General features: G+C 41.0%; 1 protein-coding gene across 5 annotated transcripts in view; it reads right to left on the reverse strand.

The window, feature by feature from the left end:
- Window positions 1-523: 523 nt before the first annotated feature.
- The window catches only part of nectin1b (nectin cell adhesion molecule 1b), a 138586-nt gene continuing 114817 nt past the window's right edge, over window positions 524-24292 (reverse strand). The window contains exons 7-11 of one of the 5 annotated variants that reach the window (XM_047335616.1): window positions 21598-21691; window positions 17000-17101; window positions 14710-14748; window positions 12934-13046; window positions 2978-3143 (exon numbers count right to left, since the gene is read on the reverse strand). In XM_047335616.1, coding sequence (XP_047191572.1) covers window positions 3113-3143; window positions 12934-13046; window positions 14710-14748; window positions 17000-17101; window positions 21598-21691 — 379 coding nt within the window. In that variant the 3' untranslated portion in view covers window positions 2978-3112. Of the gene's footprint in view, window positions 3144-12859; window positions 13047-14709; window positions 14749-16999; window positions 17102-21597; window positions 21692-24292 lie in introns of all 5 variants that reach the window. The other 4 variants (XM_047335615.1, XM_047335617.1, XM_047335618.1 and 1 more) reach the window with 4 other exon arrangements.

The following is a 24292-nucleotide window of genomic DNA, read 5'->3' on the forward strand; positions in this document are numbered from 1 at the left end:
ACAGTACATTTTATAACATTGTGTCATTTAATAATATGCTAATCCAATCCCAAACAACATGGACAAAGTAAGTGACTAGCTAGTGAGCATAGTGGAGCATTTAGCAGCTAAAGGCCCTATTATTTCCCTCAGTTTATGGTCACAGAAGGTGACTGTGAATTGGATTAAAATATTTAACTTGTGTAGACTTGGCACTTTCCCATAACATTTTTATATTTATATATTTTAGCCCTAGTTTATAGTTTTTCTTTTTCAGGCTTGCAAAATGTTGCTGTTATCCAACTCCTTTCAAGCTCTAATTTCCTGAACAAAGAAATTGCACGACTAAATAATTGCTGGAGACCAAAAATTGGCAAATATCCAATATCGTCTGGTTTATTGGATATTATTTCAAATGAATGTCATTGCTTAATGTCTGCTGGATGTGCAAAGAAGCAGCTGTTTGCTAACACATAAGCCATATCAGAATTTTTAAGGTAATGTTTGTGTTGACAATAGTGATAACAGATTAATAACAACTATGGGTAGTTTGTGAAGTTTAATGTTAAACTGCATAACTTGTTTTTTGTCACACATCAGATACAATGTTAATATATTTACATATAACGTAACTTCAAATAAAAAAACAAAAACAGGTTAAATTGTTTCACATCATTTCAGTCTCGACAACAAAAAGAGCTCAAAACCCTAAAATTAATTCAGGTAGTATCCTACCACAAATTTACAATAAATTTCAAAAGAGATGTGCTGTAGTCCTTTACATATGTATATGTTTAAAAAAAACACCAAAAAAACGAAATAACTAAATGTTACGGTCATACAAAACACAAAGCAACAAGATCAAGGGTGAAAACAAACATGGCAATTATCTTCAGGACATTCGAAATAAATCTGTGTGACTGAAAACGAAAAAGGATTCAGCAGTAAAAATGAATACAGTGTATGTAAGTGCCATTTTAAGCATACGCTGCAGCAAACACTAACGTACAATAATAATAATCATAATCATAATAATAATAATAAAAGGAAGGATCTCATGTGTCACAAAAAGACAAAGTAGTGTTCAGTGTATTTTTCACACAGCAGGTACAGCAATATCAAACTCCTTCAGCAGTTCAAACTACAGACCACTGCTTAAACTAAATGCTAGCACACATCGAGCCAATGCAAGACAACAAGGTGAGCACAGGAGAAAGTCTCACAAGTTTTACTCTATCTCATTTAACACCACCATTGAGTAAACACTAAATACCTTCAACATCTCACGGATTTGTATTCATATTTTTTTTTCACATTGAGCACAAACACAAGTATTTTACTTTCTCTTTTTGTTCCCCTAACATACATCTAACATGGCAAACCGTGTGAACTTTCAATTTATGCAAATTGGCTATTTCCAGAGGGGCTTGTGTGTGGGAGGCAGTATCCTGAAATTGGCTCATCAAGCGCATTAGCTTATGTATGGTCTGAAATTAACAGTCACAATGTAAAATCTGAAAATAAATCGCATGCTATCATATATAACTAAGCATTCTCTACAAAAATACAGTAGCAAGCTTATCTCTCCAGAGTTTCTTAGACTGATTTTAAAGTCTTCAGGCTCTATTACTAGAAATTAATAAAAAAAAAAAAAATATTCAAATATGCTTAACATGTGGGCTGTCCTCGAAAAAGTAGGTCCCTTTAGGGTTTTACTAGAGCAACTTAAAGTCATTTAAACTGGGTTTTTTTTGTTTTTTCCAGGACAACCCATGTGTGTGATTGTCTTCACCTATTGCACCTGCATAAGAACATCTCCTGGGGGTTGGTAACACGAAGAACCCATGAATCTCACACCAACCTCCACGGGCAACTCAAGACTTTTACATACAGATATGGAAAATATGGCGAGCGATCATGTAAACTGGGAAAGCGTAAGCACATTGCCGATCCTCTTTGTTTATCTCACATCGAACCTTGTGGTTTTCATGTAAATGCTAGCATGAAACAAAATGGACGAAAACTAGATGAAAATATATGTCTTTGGCAACTACTGGTAGATGATAGTGATAATAATAATAATAATAACCATGATCGATGGATAATAATACATGGAGAAATAGAAAAAAGGCGATACTGCTAAATGTCAAGCCCTTTGTTTTTTCTTCGTAGCTAATCAGGATAAAGTTTTCATTAATTTCCGGTCAAACTCCATAACAGCGAAGCTAATATGAGAAGTTACAAAGGATTCGGTTGAGACACTGCCAATTGACATCTTCACATAACAACCCTGTTATTAACGTTCATTAAAGGGGTAAGTCCACGTCATTATGGATTGATAATTAGCTTCACAAATCAAAAATCTTTTTTTTTTTCACCAGAACACATCCAATCACACAAACAGTATAGTATACGACTTTCAAAGAAGCAAGCATATGAATGACATACCAACAGAAAACACACAAAAAAGAAGCACATTGTTATTCAAGGCTACTACTACTGTGGGAAATGTGAAAACAGAAGAAAAATAATAAAATTTTGAGTGATACAATGCCATACTCTGTACACAGTTTTGACGGTTGGCAAAAAAAAGCAAAAATATTTAAAGGTGAGGATGCAATCAGAAGCAGACAGGGTGAGTGGGCACAAGTGAGGGATAAAGGGTAGAACGGTGGTAGAGGGGTAGTTGGTGTCAGCTACGCTAATGTCAGTGGAGCAAACGATGCACAATACACAAGGGATTTAGGGCCACTAGTTACAGACACTTTCATCATAGCAGGGGTAAGCCCACGTGTGTTTTAAGCGTATAGAATGAACAGAAGCAAGGTGGGGATGGATGCCCATCCGTTCTGCAGCAGCGTTGTTTTCCATGAAGCCTTTGATGGCACATTGCCTTTTTGCAGAGCTACGAGTAACGTGGCACGTCACACGGATTGCTCCTTGGGGAAAGTGAACGGAGCTCGGGGGCCGGGGGCGGAGAAGCCCGTGTTGGAGTACATGGGCTCGCTGGGCGGTTGCTGCGCGTAGGGGTGCTGAGGCAAGAAGGTAACAGGAGGGAAGGCTGCGGCGGGCTGAGACTCGGGAACGTGTTCCATGTTGCAGATGCGCTGGTAGCTCATGTATTCAGCCGGGTTCAACAACTCTTCTGGGCACCTCCCAGAGTCCTGCAAGGACAAGACAAAAGAAGGAGAAAGAAGATAATACTGCAGGGTCACAGGGTTTTCTTTTACGTGAGAAGAGGTTAGTGAGCATTCGTTACAAACAGCATTCCCAACTGAAAACCAATATACAAACTCAAGTTTAAGTAGAATCTTTATACATTTCCATGTATGCTTTTGCATCATGCAGCCCAGGTGCTCTAAGGGTTGGATTAAGTACTATATACATGGTTTTGAATATTTCCTCGAATTCTTCAAAAAAATTCTTCTCACGGTATCTATATTATATAATATAAAAAATATTATGAAATAAATACATATGATGCATGCTTGATCAGCCAATAACCATTTACACTGAATCAGAAATGTGCAATTACAGTTGGTGGCACAACCTAGTTCTGGCCAGTAAGAGTTTTGGTAATGTGGCAGCGCAGATGTGAGACGGCTTGGATACATAGCGGAGGTTATTGTTGGGGGGGTTTATGTATTTATTATTATTATGTGTTTATATCAACGCATTATTATTTGTGGGGGTTTATTGTGAATCAAAGTGGCTCTCTCCGTCTAGATTTGAATCTGGATGTTATGGCAAATTTTTCTACAATAATCTTCGATAGAGAAACTTTGATGAAGTAGATAGAGGGATTTTTGAAAACAATGGTCAAACTCAGGGCGGCAGCTGCCAAGGCATCATGACCTTTAGTTCTCATTACGGTGGCCGACAGTGGCAACTTAATAAAACACATGCGAGTTGACCAAAGGCAAGCGACTTTAGAAGACAATCTTCATCCGTATTGAAACTCATGTGCCGACAATACAACAGAACCAAATAGACACATGCGGTGCAAGTAGCACAGATGACAATGGAAGCATTGATGAGTAGCCAACCTCAAAAGTCGAAATGGATTGCACAACAAGCGCGTCTCTTTTAGGGTCATCCTTTTTTTCGGTGTGGCCTGGCAACACTTACACTGTTCTATGTGCAACTTGCAGAACGTTTGTCCATGTGGTTGCATAGTGTGTATCTGCAGTGCATTTGTCTATTTGCTTGCACTGTGCCTTCGCAGCTCATACTGTTGCCATATTGTCGAAGATGTTTTCCTAATTTGCTTGTGTTCCATCTATTTTCATGATGTTCTTCTTAAGTGTTGAGCTCTCTCAGCCACCATTATCAAGCGTCATAAACATTATAATTCCCATAATGCAACTCAAGTCGTCTTGTTTATAGGAGATTCACTGACTGGTGAATACTCGTCCTTCAAATCCCACACGCAGTTTGTTTTTTTGGTGCTTTTCTACATCTAAGAAACAACCCTGATGACATAATCAATTCAAAAAGTAATGCCACCATACCATTATCATATTTACAAGAGTGACTATCTATTTTCTGCTCAGTCCAGACACAATCACATGAAGCATTTTAACAGCAGACAGGGAAATGCGCTTGTTTTGTTTCCTGTAGCTCTCAATTTGAACAAAACAACTGCTGTGATTATGCTGCTGCATATTTTTTACATCATGTTGATTGGTTCATCCATTCTCTGGCTGTTTGTCTATTAGAATTCAAACCACAACACTTCTAGTACTGCCCGAGAAATCAAAATGGCTTTAAGATCTGGAGCTGTGTCCTCAGGGTGTCACCCATCACGCTCATGACTCTTTTTTAAAACTAAAATTTGGATATGCAGCAGCGAGATGGAGTTCTGAGTTATGGCCAACAAGTTATCTCTACAACAAAGTCTAGAAGTTTCTATTTTGCATCACTTTAGCTTCATTTGTCAAGGGACATCACACACTGACACACACAATCACACACACCCCTCGAGGGTGAAACTGTACTGGGTGGAATTAACTTTATGAATACTGCAGCTTCACTGACATTAATGCTTTCACTGAATTAAGACTATGCACTGAGGTGTGAATTTGGTAAGAGCAGATTCAAGTTTCCAATGTGACAGTTGTATTTTGCTGTTACTGTTATTATTATTATTTGACTGGGAGGGGGGGTAAGGCACAACCATAGCTCACACAAATCACCACACAATACAGGACACACACAGGATTACCATTTGTGTTCACTGGTGTTGATCAGCTCCAACATGAACATAGTGTCCTCAGCCCTGTGTGTCTTATGTGTTGGTTTTATTCTTTGCTTTACAAGTCTGAGGGGAACACACAAGGATTGCTTTGAATGAGGTGCATCAGTGTTTATTCTTAGATGCAGTAGTTGCAAAAATTGGATATTACATCCTGCCAAAATAAAATGATGGAGAGAAAATAATATCAGCCTAGATTTTCTTAAGTAAAACAAAACTGTTGATGGAGACATAACTAAAGATGATGGAAAACAAACTAACAAACAGACATATTTTTTTTAAATTGACCTTTCCATTTATAATTTGTGTACCGTGGTGGCCGACAGGTCCCAATTTCTCCATTTCTTTGTAAGGAATTGCTTAAAAATTTCAAATAAATGATTTGACATGACTGCTTGGTTATGAAATGACAGTAAAGAAAAGCATACATGCAAAAAAAATTAATGAGTGAAAATGCAACTTACGAATATTCCTCAAGCATCTCTACATCTACGAAAACGATGATCCCAGTTCTGAAAATGTAAATGGACTGTATTTATATAGCGCCTTGCTAGGCTTATTGACCACTCAAAGCACTTTACAGTACAAGTCACATTCACCCATTCACACACATCCATACAGCGCTTCTTAACACAGCGCTTTTTCTATCATTCATCATTCATACACTCTCATCACCAACTAGGGGTTCACTGCCTTGCCCAAGGACACTTGCCGAGGAGCTGGGGGATCGAACCACCAACCTTCTGGTTGGTGGACGACCCGCTCAAACTCTTGATCCGCAGTATTGATGGGGGCAACAAAAACCACAGACTTATATCTGCCAACAAATGATTGCATTTGGTAAACAAAACATAAAATCAGGAATGTTTGCAAAACAATAAAGCTGCCACACCACAAACGATATTTCACGGGTAAGTAATGAGGAATTAGCCAAGGGGTTTTCAATAAGCAAACTCAGCTATTAAAACCAAAGTTCATCTTTAAAAAGTTCACCTTTCATATGTGTAGTAACTTAAATAACAAATTATACTGTCTCAATTGCAATCTTCTTTGTAATGAATTGCCCTTAGCTGCATTAACAGGGATTTTGACAATATTTGCTTTGACTGATTAGACAATTAACTGATTAACCTCAAATAAATAATTTCAAGTACTTTGAATGGGAGAGTAACTGGAGTGGATCTCAGTAACACAAAAGGGCGAGTGTTGATCTTGTGTGAAGGTGAATCGTGTCTTCACAGCAGAAGTCATGCAGGTAAACCCGTCCTGACACACACGCCCAAGACATCGACAGAAGTGTCTGAAAAGCTTATTTGTTTCAGGTCAATATCACGGACCGTTCAAACTGCCAAAGAAAACTTTCGACTTTGTCTGGTTATTAATTTCTTGGCTTGCTGAGAAGACCTTGGCAAATTCAAGCAGTTTCTGGCAAATTGAAACCAACAGTCTTAGGAGCAGGTTTTTCTCAGCTTCAAGGTTTGTCTTAGGACATTTGAGATTCAGACCGGCAACCAAGGCAAACTGCTGTGAATACAAGTATAAAGCTGGATGTTATTTTCTATCTTTTGTCTGTACAGAGTAAATTAGGAAATAGGTTTTAAATGTGATAATGCATCAGACTATGTCTTGAGTAGCAGCTCCCAACCAAGACATGTTGTCACCCCTGCCAAGTTTAAAGTTTATGGGATAAACGTGGTTTTTTTGCGATAAGCGCATTACATATGTGCATAGAGACAGAGATTCCTCACATTATAGTAAAATAAGCCAAGCTTTATTTACTAGCTACATATTTACCATATAGGCATGAGAGCAATATGGATCTTTTCACCAAACTCTCAGAAAGAAAGCAAATAAGTGTATTTTCAAAAATGTCAAAATACAGTATTCCTTTAAACAAAAATGCACGGTTCATAAGGTTATACAGAAATAAATGTTCTTTCACTGAAGATAATTAATAACTAAATCATTTTCCATTTTCTACTTTTTTTCTTCAGTATTTCTTCTATCAGACAACCAGAAACAAATTTATTTCCAGGAGTTACCACGGTGTAGTCTGAGCTGCAGAGAATCATATATTTCTATGAATGCTGTAAGCAAAACTGACAGCATACCTACACTGAGGTTTACATTTATTTGAGAAGAGTTTGCCAAATAGTTCCCATTATGAACAATACTTTCCAAAACAGCGTGCTGAAAGATTTCCGCCTTTAGCTATAGTGTCTACTGTGTTTTTCAATTATACGACCAGGTGCACCAAATATGAACCTTTTTTCAAATCCTACATATTGCAGCTTTAAATTTCTTCATAATGTCAAACTATTTTTAATAATAAAAACATTTGTCATTTGCATACTTTGTCTTCTTACCCCAAAATAGTATGTAGTTTGTCCTATAAGTTACAATTGTGAAGCCTTTTTATCTGTTTCTGAGCACTTCCAGAGTTTCAACATTAAACTCTGGGCGGTGGGCCAAGGATTTATATAACAGATAGGCTATCAGAAAACAGCCTATCTGAAGACATATGGTATAGATATGGATGGAAAAGAACAGATGATAAGATGGGCGATAAATAATAGAAAATAATTAATTATCTATACCGCTTATCCCTCGAGGGTAGTTTAGGCGGGTGGAGCACATTCCAGCTAATGTTGTGTGAGAGGCCGGGTACACCCTGGACAAGTCGCCGGTCCATCACAGGGCAGACATACAGAGACTTTCACGCTCAAACTCACACCTACAAGCAGTTTAGAGTCGCCAATTATTCTGACCTGCATCTCTTTGGACTGTAGGAGGGTGCCGGACCGGGAGAATAACTCCGCAAGCACAGGGAGAACATGTAGACCTCAAAACAGAAAGGCCCTAGTCAGAACCCAGAAGCCTCTTGGTGTGAGGAGACAATGCTAACTGCTCATTGTAAATTATGATAAATAAATAATGAAGCCACTAGTAGTGTACGGAACGAAACACCAAAAGTGTCTGCTCCAGGATCGATTCTCATATTAAAATGTACACTCTTCATTGATTTGGTGTAAACATGAGGTTTTTTTTACACATGAACTGGTACTATTACTCGCAGGTTGGTCAGAACTACTTCTATTTCCGCCTTTCACAGTAATACATCTCTATGAATGTGCCACACACAGTTGTACTGACAGGCACGCTGATGATGGCTGGGCGCGGACGCAGTCATGCGTGGAGCTTTTTCTGTCCTGAAAACAGCCATGTGAATGTTTATTTCCCTTTTCCCTTTTCTGTGCAAAGTATCTGTATCATATTGGTAGCGGTAATACCACCCTCAGTATTACTTGGTCACCTATCGGAATGACAATTTAGTGGTGTGGCACATCACTAGAAGCCAACCTATGCAGGATTTGTATGTAAAATGATGCACATCATCTCAGCCCATAAATCACAAAACTAAAACGCTGAGCATAAACCGAAATAGGGGAAATCATTGGCTGTTAACCTTACAGTTCACGTTGAATCTTTTTTTTCTTCTTTTTTCTAGTCTTAACACATGGAAACAGATGCAACATCTGCTGACACAGTGACAGGAGCAACATCTGGAGCTCAAATTGAACTTTCCTTTTACGTGATGTTACCGTGAACTGAACACAGACAATTATTGGGAAAGAAAAGCCCCCCGTTTTTTTTTCACTTTGACTTCATAACCTCTGCTCATCTTCTCTTCATTAGTTGTTAATAATGACTAACATTCATTATTTTTAATTGCAGTTGGGCGTATACAAGAGGAGGTTCTTGTTTTAAAAAGTTTTGCCACAGACAGGCAGCAGAGTGGATGTGTTTAGCTTTTCTTTTGCACTTTTCTGTGGAAGCTTTTGTTGTGCATGAAACATCCACATGTTTAACAATCCCCATGAATCCAGCATTTCTTAAATTACTTTATCTTGTTCCAACACTTAGTTGGATAGTAAAAGGACTCATTGACGGAGCTGGTTAGATTTATTGCAAAGTTGTTTTAACATTTGGGCGATAAGCCACTTCCGCTCATAAATCAAAAGATTTGTCAAAAAAGTAGCTGCAATTCAATAGACTGATCAATACAAATGCATTTCAAATTCTCGTACTTTACAATATTAACTTATTTTTATTTTTTTCCTCACATGTTCACATTTCTGCCCCTTCAGCCACTTGACAGAAGCTTATATAAATAATTTAATAAAGGCTCATAAACAAACAAAAAGCATCTTGTGTTTAACCCAAATCCGTTTCAACCTAATGAGCAAAACATGAAGAAATGAAAATGATTTTATCCAAAATGGACGGTTGACTGTGCTTTGAGAATATTTTACCATCCTTTGGTTGTCTGCCAGACAACAGTATGCAAACACCAAGAAAACACCCCAAGCATGCTTCTTTACATGCATTAAGCTTTCGCAGCTGTTCACACAACAAGAATAGAGGAGTCAGCAGCTCTGAAATGGAAGATTCCACTTTTTTTTCAAATGCAACAGATGCTTTGCTTCGTGTGATCTGGAGAAGTGGTTTTAGCAATAATGCAATTGTACTGTACTTGACGCCTTTGCACTAAAATGTAACTTGCCAAGGTGTTTTGTTTTTTTTTTCCCCCCAAGAAATTTTGTGACCCTTTGCTTTTTCTGTCAGGTCCAACTTTCTCTTCCATTTCTCACTGAAATAAAAGCTCGTTATTTCAAGTTTGTTGAAATGTAGAGCTCAAATGCATACATTTAATACTGAGGATACATCTAAATGAAATCTGGATCACCTTGAAGTCGTTCTGAGCGGGTGGAGAGCGTAACCTTGGAAAAGAATGCCCCAAATATAACTCTTATTTAACATTTATTTGAGTGATTACTTTTAATTCACTGACCGAAAGTGAAATCCAAAGCCTTTCTCCTTCTCTGAGACTATAGTGAGGATTTTGTTACTGGATGTGGTGCAGTCTTTGCTTCGGTAAACAAAGTTTGTATTGAATGGTGTAACCCCGTGACTGGCTCCAGTCAAGACGAGGCTTAATGCCTTATTACAAACAGAGAATGTCAACAGGCAATTCCCGGGAGGACTTTCATGTTGAAAGTGTTCCCCTGTGACACTGTACCATCAATTACAGAGCTGTGGATTGAACACCTTGTGAATGCCAACGCAAGGAGTGAATCAATATTCATTAATGTGTCTGTCTGACAACTGTGTGTTCTGGTGGTTGAATTGATTGCAAAATGTTCTTGTGCTCAGTGTTGGGGTTGAAGTGTATTTACTGTATCGAAATCGTGAGGAAAAATATATTACTGTACTGTAAAAGTGAAATTAAATGCCTTACAGATGGAGATAATATCTCTGTATTCATTTTCTTGACATTTTGAAACGTAACTCCACTAAACATAAAGTTAAATTCTACCCTAGTTTAAGAAGAAAAAAAGTAATGAAGATGTTTAAGGTCCAAAGTCAGAACACATTATGTCTTACTATGGATATTTTTGGGGAAAGACTTTGGGGAGCTTCCTCCCACATGCAGCTGCCAAAGATTTAACTTCAAAGATAAGTTTGGGATGTTAATACAGACTGTGTGCACATGGCTTTGTATTAGAGCTAAGTTACAGCATATGCAAGAATATTAAAATCCGCCCATTTCCTTGGCCCCAATCACAAGGGTAGGCAGAAGAAATAGGCATTTCTTCCTTTTGAATTGAAAAGTATATTTAGTCATATTTAATATATAATATATATAATTTTAATGATGTTAGTTACATTAAAAGTGTAATGTTCTGTCTTCGTGACCTATTCATCTTAATTAACATGGGTGTCCTGCTGCAGTACACATTGATATACAGTATTTAATTTAAGTTCTCTGAAACCTGCTGTTGCCATAACCAACCAACACATTGTTTGAATATCAAACCACTTCATTAAAGTCATGGAAATATTGTCTTGTCTCGATTAACCATTTAATATATTAACGGTGACTTGAATCTTTTCTTTCCTTTTTGCCTTTCACCAAAACAAAATACATAATATCCAGGGGACACAGTTGTGAGGGACGATTATTGTTCTAACCCCACCATCACGGCTGTTCTGATGTCGGTGTTGGAGGGAGTATTGACGCCAGGCTGGACATACTCATGTGTTAGCACAATGAAAAAAATGCTAATTTATCAAGCTAATTTATCAATGTTGCCCTCAAACTGCCTCATGGAAAAGTGACGCTTTGTCCAGAGAAAGCTGGACCCACTGGACTATTGTCTTGTTTTTCTCAGCTCTCGCTTCTTTTAATGTAAAGCATCAGAGTTGCCGGGCTGATAAATGTGCCTGCAGTTTACGCACCTCGCGTCCCATGATTTCCCGGCCCCTGAACTGGTCAAAATTCTAACAGTGTCTCCCGTTGCCTTCCGGGGTACCCGGCGAGTGAATGCCTAATGTAGCTCTACATTCTTGCTGCCTGGTGTGTTAAAGTTGTGAGTCACCAAAATAGACAATCCCAAAAAAGTTTAAGTCCCTCGGTTATTGCTTCTCATTCGGAGACTGTTCTCTAGGCCATTGTGTATCACAGTCACAGATTTTTTTTTCATACAGTGGATCTGTAAGGCCTTTATGCACCATAATGCATTTGACAGCAACATTTACTTTCCTCAGATGCAATCGTCTTTAAATGAGAATAGAATTGCTGCTACAGTATTTCAATGATAAACTCTTTGCGTTGCACCTCGCCATGTCTCAATTATTGCCACAAGAAAAAAACCCTCCTGAATTACCTGGAGAATTACAGTCATCGGAAGCAGTCGAACCAGTCTGACGCCATGGCGATTTGTGCCCCCTTATATCCCACTTTGCTGCATGTAAATAATGAAGATTTCGAGTGGTGCAGGGGACTGCATACGTGTGATGGGAGGCAATTTTCTTCCCCCTGGTTCTCTCCTGTGTGGCTCATGTGAGACAGATCAGAGCGGCATCTAGTAGATGAGAGCATGTTTTACGCTGCTACCAATCAGGGCTGTCAAGGAGTTGCTATAATCACTTGAGGAACCCATTCTGCCTGTTTATGTTTTAGAAAAAAACAACTTCATATTCGATATCTTCAATATTTGATGCTGCCTCTGTTGTTAAGGTAAACAGTGAGTTAAAATACCCTGCAGCACAGTAAAAAAAAAAACATAACGATTCACCATTCCACTGATATGTTCATGCAAAAGACACATGCAGATAAATCTCCCATGTTATTGACATTAGTAGGGAATGTTAACTGTATGGAGAGGATTCATGCATTTAAATACTAAAAGATTTGAAGACGAAATGAATGTATTTTGTTTGCCATTGAGTCCTATTTTACATGACATCTGCTGAAAATAATAGAGCACTTAAATGGCTGATCCTACCATCTGACGCAATCATGTGCAAGCTAGATTTAGGTTCTGTTTTTTCCGCTGTTGCGTCAAAGGCATTGGATGTCTCTGTCTGCGCTATATTGTTTTCGAGAAATAATCGCCAGAAAATATATCCGCCTCAAACTTTCTGCAGAGCAGCGGGGGGGGGGAATCAAAAGACGGCCAAGACTAAGGAGGAAGGTAGACAAGCGAACCACATTGAGGCCGGGAGGTCAGTGGATGTGAAAGGGGGGTGAACCAAGGGGAAGGAGTGCATCAGTCTGTGTACCTTGAGGCCAAAGTCTGAGGGGAAAGGCCTATAATGGCATGCGCTAGTGTGAGCTAGGCTGGATGGTTGCATACTCGACAAGGTCCCCAGGGCCAGTGTGAGCAGAGCTTCGTGGGCTGGGAGAGGAGGCCAAAGCTGCAGTATCCAGCTCCGCGTACTGGACATCACAGTCCTTGTGGCCAGAGTTCTGGAGACAAGAGAGGCGAGAGGTGTGTAAGGAGTGAGGCAGCCAAAATTATGAGAGAGTGAGAACGACAGAAAGACAGCGAGAGAGAGAGAGAGTGTGAGAGAAAGAGAGAGAGAGAGAGAGAGAGAGAGAGAGAGAGAGAGAGACAGAAAAAGGGGAGCGACAGAAAACAGATGAGAAGAAAAAATTAAATATGACATCTGATGGGACATATGGACATTTTGCGTTTGTGAGCAGTGGTGTTAGAGAGGAAGGCAAAGAAAAATGTGTAAGCATGGAACATAAAACGACAGATTGAGGTCGAATGCGACACGCCGACAAAAAGGTGGAGATGTCACATGACAGACAGGCCGAAATTAATTCAACACAATAAATATGAGGTTAGAGGTGGAGAAGGCCTCACATTTTGTTTACATGAACACTATAACATCGATCCATTATTTTGATTTATTAAACAAGAAAAATAAGCTTTTATTCCGTATTCAGTGACCATTAGTTTATGATTCTGATGCTTGTGAATTTTTTGCTGGATGCAAACTCAATCACTGTAACTAAAAAAAGAAACAAACACATGTTTGGCATGTGTTGCGACTCTAGTGGCCGGATAGTGGTTTACCCACTTCCACATAATCTTTAAAAAATGAAACTATGGGGACAGTAAACATGTGTTCAGCTCACTGAATGAATTCACTTATTATTTGGTAGAACCATAGTTGCTGTGCCACACGTGGAGGCATCCACGCAACCTGTAACCACGTTCACGGAGACGCCGCGGCGTGCATGTAAACAACAGACAAAGACCTTCATTCAGCCAGCGTCTGACCACTGAGTCCAATGATTGACTGACTGATTGACTCGATGAGCAATTGTGGATTGTAGAGGGGGGATGATTGAGTAAATGACCTTAATGGGATAATCGATAAATGGCAACGAAAGCTTTCAGCACTGTTTGTCCAACTCCAAAAAATACTTCTTGGATTGTCTCACGAAGGAGACTCAGGGGCACCGCTCAGTAAATATCTGAGAAATGATGAATTCAGACACTGACAGACACAAACATGTATATAGTGCGGACGTGGAAACACATGTTGATGTCTGAAATAGATATGCGACATTGATAGAGACTGGAAAGACACTAGTATTGAAACAGACAACGAGGTAACACTACGACATTAAAGCAAATGAGGTTTGGATTGGATTTGGTGACTGAACTGACAAGCTGTGTGTTCAATTTTGTGTATGTCATTTTATGAAAAAGCAATACAAAGTGTGGAATCACAGAGCACTGATGCTCTCATTGCAGAGAAAACTAGAATTACAGAGGAATAAAAAAGGTAACGGACAGATCTTTTAATTTTGCTGCCTCCATTGTGAGGAGTAAAAACTCCAGAATCCTTTTTTAACTTCTGCACAATGTTGTTGTTTTTTTGTCTTTCCTATCCTAAGAGCCAAACTGACTGCATGAGAGAGTCAGTGATTGGCTCAGATGGTGGTGCGTCTCCTTTTAGCCTGCCTGCTCTAATGAAATCAGTGGAGCAAAAGAGGGCGTTATGGCGAAGTAAATGCAAAGCAGAGCTGTTAGCTGCCAATACTGCATCTTAGGATGGATGTTAAGAGGGATGGGGGGGGGGGTTGTGAGGGAGGAAATGCAATGGCATGATACCTGTTGTCCCCAAACTGCATCAGTGTACCTTATTTCCATCTGAGAAAGGATTACACAGAAATGATTGAAGCTTTCACAGGATTCCACATTAATAATTTAAATCTACTGTGCAATCTCTCCGCCATTACACATTCCTCCACCTCTCCCACTCGGCACTCGCTGGATATTTAAATATCTGGAATATTTGTCATGACCAGAGTGCAATCAGGGGGAAAATTACAGCCACATCGCATTCAAAATTGGCAGATAGTGTTTTGCCCCGAGAGAATCATCATTAGTAACACTTGACGCTCGGCAGTCAATGCCTGTCCCTCGTAAATAGTGTTTGAAAAACCTCAGTGGTAAGCTATTCATCTTAAGAGCAGCCCTACACTTGGATTTAAGTGGAATGTTATCGGGTATAAGAAATGAATCTAAAGAAAATCTACCCTCGGTGTCCAAGGATTATCAGAATTAAGCATCCAGTTCCTTTGAGCATATAGTTGGAGATGATAGTTTAATATCCTTGAATAACTACACAGAAAATCAAAATCAATTCGTCCGGGGGAAAAGAGTGATAGCAAATTAGGTATCCCTGCAAGTTTGGCGAGAGGACAGGAGCTATTTAAAAAGCAGGCCATCAATGTAAAGCAGCAGTTTTAAACAGCTTGGCTGACAAGCTTATTTATGAAGTAGTGCAAATATGCAGAGTGTATCAACAGCATCGCTAAGCACAACAGTTATGGAGCAGAGATTTCCTTTTTAGGTGATGTTTACGAGGAGGTTTAGCCTGAGTTGTGTGCATCAATTAACATTAAATCCCTTCAAGTTACTATAAGACCACAGACAACTAAGTGCTAGTTTCTTTCTATGGCACTCCCAAATCGGCCGGTGTGTCTTAACCCCAAGCACATTCATTCCTACTGAAAACCTATTTAAAAACAAGTCACAGATACCTAGATTTAAAAAAAAATTTTTTAAAGAGATGAATAATTCTGCAAAACAGGTGGACAGTGCAGTTTTCACTTCATGGTACTCATAAAGCAGGAAATGGAGTGTTTGTTGGGGGACTATTCTCCGCAGTGTGTTGACTCACAATGAACTGCGGTGACTGTTCGGAGCTCTATGACTCAGTGGAATAATTGATGTCAGGCTGCGGACACACAGAACAGACCTTTTAGTAGGATCCATTAGCATTGGTGCCTTTTTTTGGTTTTTCATGGCATCGGTGAGCATAACTTAGAGAAATGCATTTTAAATTGTTGGTTGATTTGAAATCAGGCTGACAAATTATATCTGAGATCTACTTACTATGTCTGACAGACAAAAGACAAATTCGATATCCAGAAAAAAGAAGGTGTCCAGATCAACACCCACATGATTGTCATTAGTTTCTGCACATCAGACACAGGCGACATGACACTTCTTAGCTCCAGTAGCAATAGCAGGCAGCAACAATAACACTGGTGCTGAGCTGTCCGTTTCTCATCCAATATGGCGGACATGTACCACAGTGAGACACGGTTGAAAGGGTTTATTTTTCCACTAGCGCACACAAAAACACGCACACACACACACAGACTTACACATGCACACGCATTGCCCCAACCAAAGACTTTTTTTTATTTTCTTGAACTCAAAGCTCCAGCCGAAAGCAAGCAAAGCCCCGACCACGCCCGGGCATCTGTGCCACCGAGAGAGGCTCAGAACAAGAGTCGGCACTGCACAGGCATCTGATAACAAGGCAAACACATCACAGTCAGCGGTTCACACTCGGGGGCCAGAGATGAACAGAACTGCACGCAGTTGCCATGCTAACGCCAAGTAATCGTTGCGGGTTGGAGGAAGCGGAGGGAGAGGTGAGGCAAAGGGCAGAGTGGGTGGTGAGTGTTGGGGTCACGACATGGTATAGTCCACACAAACACAGAGAGAGAGAGAGAGAGAGAGAGAGGACTTTGACCAGCCAAGGTCTAGACAGAGGGAGAGTGGTGCTGATGTAAATGATGAGATAAGGATCCCAGTGGGTTCACTGGTCAGCTTTGTTGGAGACGCTCCGGTTCCACTTTCGACAAAAGGCAAAGCAAAGAAGAAGCAGTTATGTTCACGAGTCCTCAGCGACACTCGGGGAGCGTCGCAGTGCTGCATTTCAACTGTGAATCAATTGTGGAAAAAGCTCCGAGAATTAATGGCACAGTAAGTTCACCCTTTCACCAGCAATTACTGCCAGCCGCAGGCGGCGGCGGGGGCTGCCGGTGACCCCGGCATACGAGGAGCTCCTTTGAACCTGCCCGTGGCGTCATTCACTACTCACCGGCTTATCAGTGAAGGGGGTCGACTCGGAGGGCGCCATGTCGTAATAGGGAGGCTGGAGGGGAAGCTTCTGCATTTCCTCATCCTTGTCGAGATGAACCACCTACAGGAAACACCAACAGCTCAGCAGGACTCATAACGATGTCAAAAAGTCCACAGACGAGGCAGGTCAAACCAGTTTCCACCGGAGCGGCGCTACAATCCTCACAATCCGAATTTCACCGCTGGCCCATCACTGCAAATACCGCGTTGCATGCACGTTAGTTTAAAGCCACAACACGTCAGAACAGCATGTTGGAAGTTATTTTCACAGATGAATTCTGAACTCTGACAGACAGCAGTTTGAACCTCATCCGCTCCGTTGCACTCTCTAATTAATCGCGTCCACATCACACAAAGGTTATGATGTAAACCCCGGAAAAAAATCCCAAAGCTACCGTGAAGCTGCAAGAGCTGAGAGAGCCACAGACCTGAAGAGCTGCGGAGGATTTATTTGAAGGTGACACGTGACTACAGAGCAGATTAATTACAGTTTAGCAAACGCATATTGTCAGTATATATCTGAATAATCAAATATCTTACATCCTTATTTTTTTCTTTTTACAAGAGAAACAAAACATGAAACAAAACATTTTCAACAGCTCCACAAACAGGATGTAAACGCCCAGTTTGGTGTTTACTTTACATCCTTTTTTTAATGGTGAGATGTCGCTGAAGTGAAATATGTAAATTTGGACTTATCCCAGAGCAGAGACGCCTTTGAATGGAGACTTTTTTTTTTTTTTTACAATCGAGCCTTGGCTTTATCATATTCTAGAGGAATATGTCAGCGTCTGAGGATTTGAAACTGGACCCCTGATACTCTGAGAACACTGAGCCTTTAATGTGTCAAATGCTTCTTTATTTTTAATGTTCTCTCCAAAGAAAACTAAGAGAAATATGCTTGTGAAAGATACAGCGGCTTCTATTTCAGTAAAAAAAGAAAAACATTGAATGTTGAACATTACAACAATTGGAGGGTTTAAATAAACCTCGTGAATTCCAAGCAAAACCAATGCCTCATGAGTCAAATTCATATTTGAAGAGGTACAAAATAGGATGATGTTGCCAGATTATTGAATGCACTTTTTTTGTGCATTTCTGCACTGAAAACAGTGTTTCGATGACAGTAACCTGAATTTCATTGTGCAAGGGTTATTATAAAAGCACAGTAGCGAACTGTGGGGTCTGGCATTGGGCCTTCTGACTCGCAAAGTCTGAATGTTTTTGGGGTATCTTTTTAAAGATGGGAACAGCTCTGAGGATGCTATTCCTGTAGTCAAGGTAAAAAGGAGAGCTAGAGGGGAGCAGGGCATTTTAGAAAAGACATTTTACGGTGAAGATGATATAGGACCAGTCCTTATTCCCTTCATACATACCTCACCATCAGTCACACCCTGTAACTACACTAAACAATTTTCACAACCCGGGCCCTTGAACTGATCAGTTTGACTAATCAAAAGTTCGCCAAATGCTGTTTGATCTCCATTTCTCTCAACCCTCAAAAACTAGCCGTTGAATGCCAGTCAGTGTGCTCTTGGTTTGCGTGAGCTTATCCAATCCCATCACATCAAAAGGCCCGAGAACTTAATGGCTGAGCGGTTGAACCGGGAGCCGAGCACCAGGCTTCACATGTAATTAGCCAAAGGGAAACGTTTGTTTCGGGGCATAAAGACATCGGCCTCCTGGACGCCGGTTGTCTGTTTGGCTCTCGGAGTCGATCGCAAGGCAACATACACTGATTGTTTGTGATGTAGCGGGGCGCAGATGTTTATACTTTGGCTGCGTTGCCAGCTTTGCTTTGCGCACTGGGCAATGATTACTCCGTGATGCTGCCAACTTCTACAGGCCAGTCAAGACACCCAGTCAACCTATCCTGAAATAGAGCAACGATATCCAACTTTTTTCAGGCTCCGATTTCAATTACAGGATATTTTTTGTTTGCCATTACCAGTCTTGTGTCTTGGACCGAGGTCTGCAGTCAGAGCCGTGTTGAGGGGGTAGCAGCTACAGCAAAAGCAGCTTTATCCATGTCTCTATTTCTTTATCATTATTTTTTTGTATATGTGATTTCTCTTCACAGGCTTTGCTCTAAACTCCGAATCTTGTTGCCCAGAATCCGGTCATAGTTTAATTCTGCCTTCTCTCCCCTCACACACATGCGCACTCTGTATCTTGCTCTCATTAACCCTGGGCCGTCATTTTCGGTAATCAGCTGTTCAACAGCTGTTCTCATCCATCCAATTCTAATTCAAAATCATTATTATTTTGGTTCACTTGGAACCTGTACAGCCGTCCGGACATATGTTCAGCCATTGTTAAATCGCGACCTGCTGTATAGAGTATTTTAAAGCCACAAATACAAAGCAACCTAAAAGCTTGAGCCTTAAAATGTTTTGGTCCATTCATTCATAAATTTTGCTCTGCACACATCCACTCGTATAACAGTGATTCTTATTGTTTATGCGTCAGTGACTAGTGTTTATGCATGCATACTTTACTCACCGTGTACATATATCACATTATAAACCTGCTGGGATGTTATTTTTTTTAACCCTACTTTGCTTACTTTAAAATTTCCAAATGCAAGATAGCTGAGCATGCAGCTTCTGTTAACCACGGTCGTAAAAAGGCAACCATTAAATCCTGTAAACTGTCAGTTACAGCCCCGTCTCGCCACTAATCACTAGTGAGCCGGCCCCTTTAGGTGCATCACTACAGGAATCCTCTGCAGTAGTTGTATCCAGACGAGAGCACATTACTTTCCCTTCTCTCCGTTGCTTTCTTTGCCCAGAACTTGGACGTACGAAGGCTATCAAAAAGTTGTTTTTCAAATCTCAGCAGTGCAGATACACTGTGGCCAAATCGGCGGTTAGGTGAATATTTAATTATTCACATTGTAATAATTACCCCCTCCCCCCCGCTGTATCTCCCAACCTGTTATTTTGTATTGCAGTCCCTAACCACACTAAAGGCATGCGCAAAAACTCATGTGACCTCCGAGGACCCACACACACACGCACACACACACAATCCACAACCTTTGATGTGTTCATAGGAATTCACACTAGTTCTTATGACAGTTGCCATTCTTCTCCTAACCTGTGGTCTGAGCTATGCTGTTTCCATGCAATTCTGACCACCAGCACATCTGAAATATTGGTCCCACAGACCAAGATCCAGTCATCAAGGGAGCCGGGCAGAGTTGGCAGAAAATGAGATTTCAAATTTCCATAGGGACTTGGGGATTCTTTTCTTCTTTTTTTTTTTTACCCATTCACGAGCCATGCTTTAAATTTGAGGTTATATTGCAATGTCGCAAGTCACAAGTAATGCCGCTGTGTAAACTCCAGTGTGGACAGCTACACATCAATCAAAACTGCAACTTTACATTATTTTTTATATTATTATCATTATCAAATGTTGCAAAGAGACACCAAGATATTTTTATTCTCCAATGAGTCAGTTATCATTTTGTGTTTCACCCCAAACCAAATAATCAAGAGTTCCCCCTTTCCTTTGTGGGAGGATATTGTCCATCAAGAGCACAGTCATAGGGTCTATTGTTTTTTTTTAGTATGCATGCTCAGTTTTATGGGATATTTGGTTTTGTCACACACACACACACACACACACACACACTCTGCTTAAAATGATGTGGTTTGTCCTAAAACCTCCCCTGTCTCAGGTCTCTGCAGTGGCGTTGTTTTGCCTCTTCAGCTCAGATCAGTGATCTGAGAAAATTGCTATAGCGGTATAATTCCCCCTCACTAATCCACTCAATGTTGACATTTCAGTTTGTCTCTTATTAATAACAAAGCTGCTCGTTCAAATCATGAAATTGATATATTCTGGGGGGGGGGGGAAGAAGAAGGAAAAAATCACTGCTGAAAAATGAAGCTGTTTATCAGACTTGAGACTTTGTTACTTATATACCACTCATGTAATCCAGATATAATAGAGTTGACTAAAACAATATAAGTGGACTACATACAATGATAAGACCTATGCTGCGTATTCCCTATGATCAGTGGCTAGTACCAAATTGTTATTTTTAGTAGTAGTAGTAATAATAGTAGTAGTAGTAGTAGTAGTAGTAGTAGTATTCATTGTCATTGTTACTGTTGTTGTTACTGTCATTATTAGCCTTATTTTTCAAGTATTACTTTATGCTGAAAACACAAAATACTGTACACGTTACAAAGATATAGCCTCCTAACATTAAAATGAAAATTCACTATATTGTTATTCAACATTAGCCAAGAGTATTATCTGCACACCCACCGAGTCCAAGTGATTCAGAGTGAACTTACATTTCAAGAAAGAGAAAGCTCTTTTAACTGTGTTACACATGTAATTGTGACATGGCTGACGTGGCTTTTTTCCAGACGTGTTAAAAATTCATCTGGCCTTAAACTGGAAACATTTCACGATTGGACAACGTCGGAGACAAAGTGACAGAAATTTGACGGAGAAATCTGGAGAGCTCTCGGAAAAACTCGTGCCGGGTGAGCCCGGGAGGGTGCGGACGAGAGAAGAGGAGGAGACGGAGGATCTTACCTGGATGTCGTCAGATGTCAAGTGTCCCTTCATGTCACTGTTCTTCTTCTTGGGTGGGGGAGGGGCCGGTTTGTGGGCGGGCGGGAGGTCTGTCCTGTTAAGAGAGCGAAAAAAGATAACATGACACTGATGGCACGGTAAGGGTCCGCCACTCTTTACGTCCCTCACCTTCTACAGCACTCTATAATGAGAAGTCCTGCCTGCACTTGCCTTTTTTCACTCTTCCCTTGGATTTTGATAGATCTGGTGTTGGTGGCTTTGTTGCAGCGGCAGCCATTCCCCCTGCCCTTTCAAAGGCTCTCGCTGGAGAGACACTGTGCTAATGAGAGTGGGCTGTAATTGGACACTGAGGTGAGGAGACGGGGATGGATGGGGTATAAGGGGGCAGGGAGAAGGGGCATGTGTGAGTCAAGTCTTCAGGGTGGATCGAGGCTCATCCAGAGTGCCACATGGACAAACACCCTGCCTACTGTGAGGCGACTGTTTGGTTTCTTTTGACGTGTCGTCCTGAGTGGTGACTCAGAGAGCTCCTGCTATCCACCTTTCCCTGAATCCCCGGAGCGAACGTCCCCTAATCCCAGTGCCCTCGCCCTGACTCTCTGTTATCACCCGGGGAAGAACAAGGCCTCGACACTGCTGAACCACCTTCGCGCATTTGTGCTCCGCCATTAACGGGACAGTAAACCACCATTTTCTTCAAACCGGCAACGAAATACTCGCTCGAGATGAGGCCCCTCTCCGGCGCACAGCCGTTGACGTGGTAACAAAAGGGAAAATGTGATTGTGAACAGGAAGGGCAGCGGTAATCGAAAGCTTGATGTTGAAATTGTTTGAAGTGCATGCAGGTAATTATTGCAGACGAGGAAGCAGAGGGGTTGTCGCTATGAAATCGTTACAAAGAAAAAACTCCTTCCCTCAAACATGCTGGCAGTCAGATGTCATCTGCCACATTGTGACATGATATGAGGAGTGAGCCGAGATAATGAAGTGGATCACAGACACTGAGCTGTGTACCTACATGCATTATCTCCAGCTCCTCCCGCCTCCCATTCGCACTGGTTTGCGTCCTTATTGAATAACATGACCTTTTCGCAAGGCCAAGTCGGCGTTTTAATGTGCAGAAAATTTGTGCATGAGTGCCCCTCCTAACTCTTTCTTTCACGCTCATTATTTCCAGTCCGTATCACCTTGTCTCCAGACAGGGATGCCGTGCCACTGCCAGATTCATGTGGCACCCCCGCTCGGCGTGCCTTGCAGCACAGAGGCACGGCAAACACACAGAGAGGGGCAGCGTGCGTGCGGTGCACTCCCTCGTCTACAACAACCTCTTCCGTCGCGGGGGCCTTCAGAGGGAGAAGCATCCATTTTCTCAGACACAGATAATTATGGGTCTTGTGGAAATGCGGCTTGCGCAGTCACAGCAGCGTGCTCACCGCGAGGAATTGTAATCCATTTGCCTGTGATTGACTCACTTCTGACACAGGTGAAATCTTGCCGGGAGAGCCAACACGGTCATTTGCTTCTCGAGGAATGTACTGCATGAGACAAAACATAATTTCCAGCGTCTGTCTGCCCCTGTGCAATACACTGAGACACCCAATCAGGACTTTTCCTAATTTTGCTGAAAAGCCCCCGCGCGCTGACCTAATTGGCATTTTTTGTTAAAAAACGAAATGTGGCGTCACCAAACATTTAGTTCAAAATGAATATGCTTAGAGGCATCATCATGTTGGGGCAGATTTATTCAAGAGGCGTGAAATAGTACCATGTTTATGTATAATGCATTTGTATTCAGATGTGTATGCTTACATTCGCTCCCATGGGACCACTGATGATTGCATTTCATATTGCACATTTTGTGAAGGAGCCCGTTCATATAAGCTGATGCGTCGGGGCCCCCCCCATGTGCAGTGGTGGTTTTATCAAATCTGACAAACATGAAAAAACTTGTGCCTACTCAGCAGATACTTCCCCCTCGTCATCCTTCCCCTTTCTCTATTGAATTCAGCCTCTTCTGTAATCACATTACTATGCACACACAGGGGCCTCGGGAGACCGTCTTGTGCATGGACTGTCACTGCTGGTTGACACAATAGCCGGAAACGGAGCAAGGGAGAGGCATCTGGGATGAGGAGCCGTGTGTGCAGGGCACACAGACGTACAGTCAACCCTGATGTGTGCTGAGGTCACGCGTGCAACAAGACAAACCCTACAGTACGTGTGTGCTCACTCACTGTGTGTCCCAGGTCCATACTACAGACCGAGACTGTAAAGTATTGATGTTCTTGTGGCAGCAATGGATAAAAGATCTTTTTTTTCCCAAAGATTTCAATGCCTCTTTGATACATGCTTTGTTTTTCAAAGCTCCCGAAACCGTCTTAACTCTATGCATAATGTGTTCTTAATCTTTCCAGCTGTGAGCAGCTCCTCCCTTTCCTATCAACATTCAACTGTGGAACTTTTGTCTCCGTATCAGCGGCGGCATTCAGGAATCGAGCAGATGTAGCGCAAACCATTAGAGTGTACCTGTAGAGGAAGTCCTCATTTCAGGTTCTTCGAAAGATCAAAATTGAATCAGGAATTCAAACTGTAATGGGGGCGTTTACAATGGACTGTTTGCTTGAATGATTTTAATATTTATTTTTCGACTGAAAACATTTTTCCCCCAAAGACTTTATACATCTTCTTTTCGTCA

This window comes from Scophthalmus maximus, chromosome 11 (assembly GCF_022379125.1).
Source record: "Scophthalmus maximus strain ysfricsl-2021 chromosome 11, ASM2237912v1, whole genome shotgun sequence".
In the NCBI taxonomy this organism is placed as follows: domain Eukaryota; kingdom Metazoa; phylum Chordata; class Actinopteri; order Pleuronectiformes; family Scophthalmidae; genus Scophthalmus; species Scophthalmus maximus.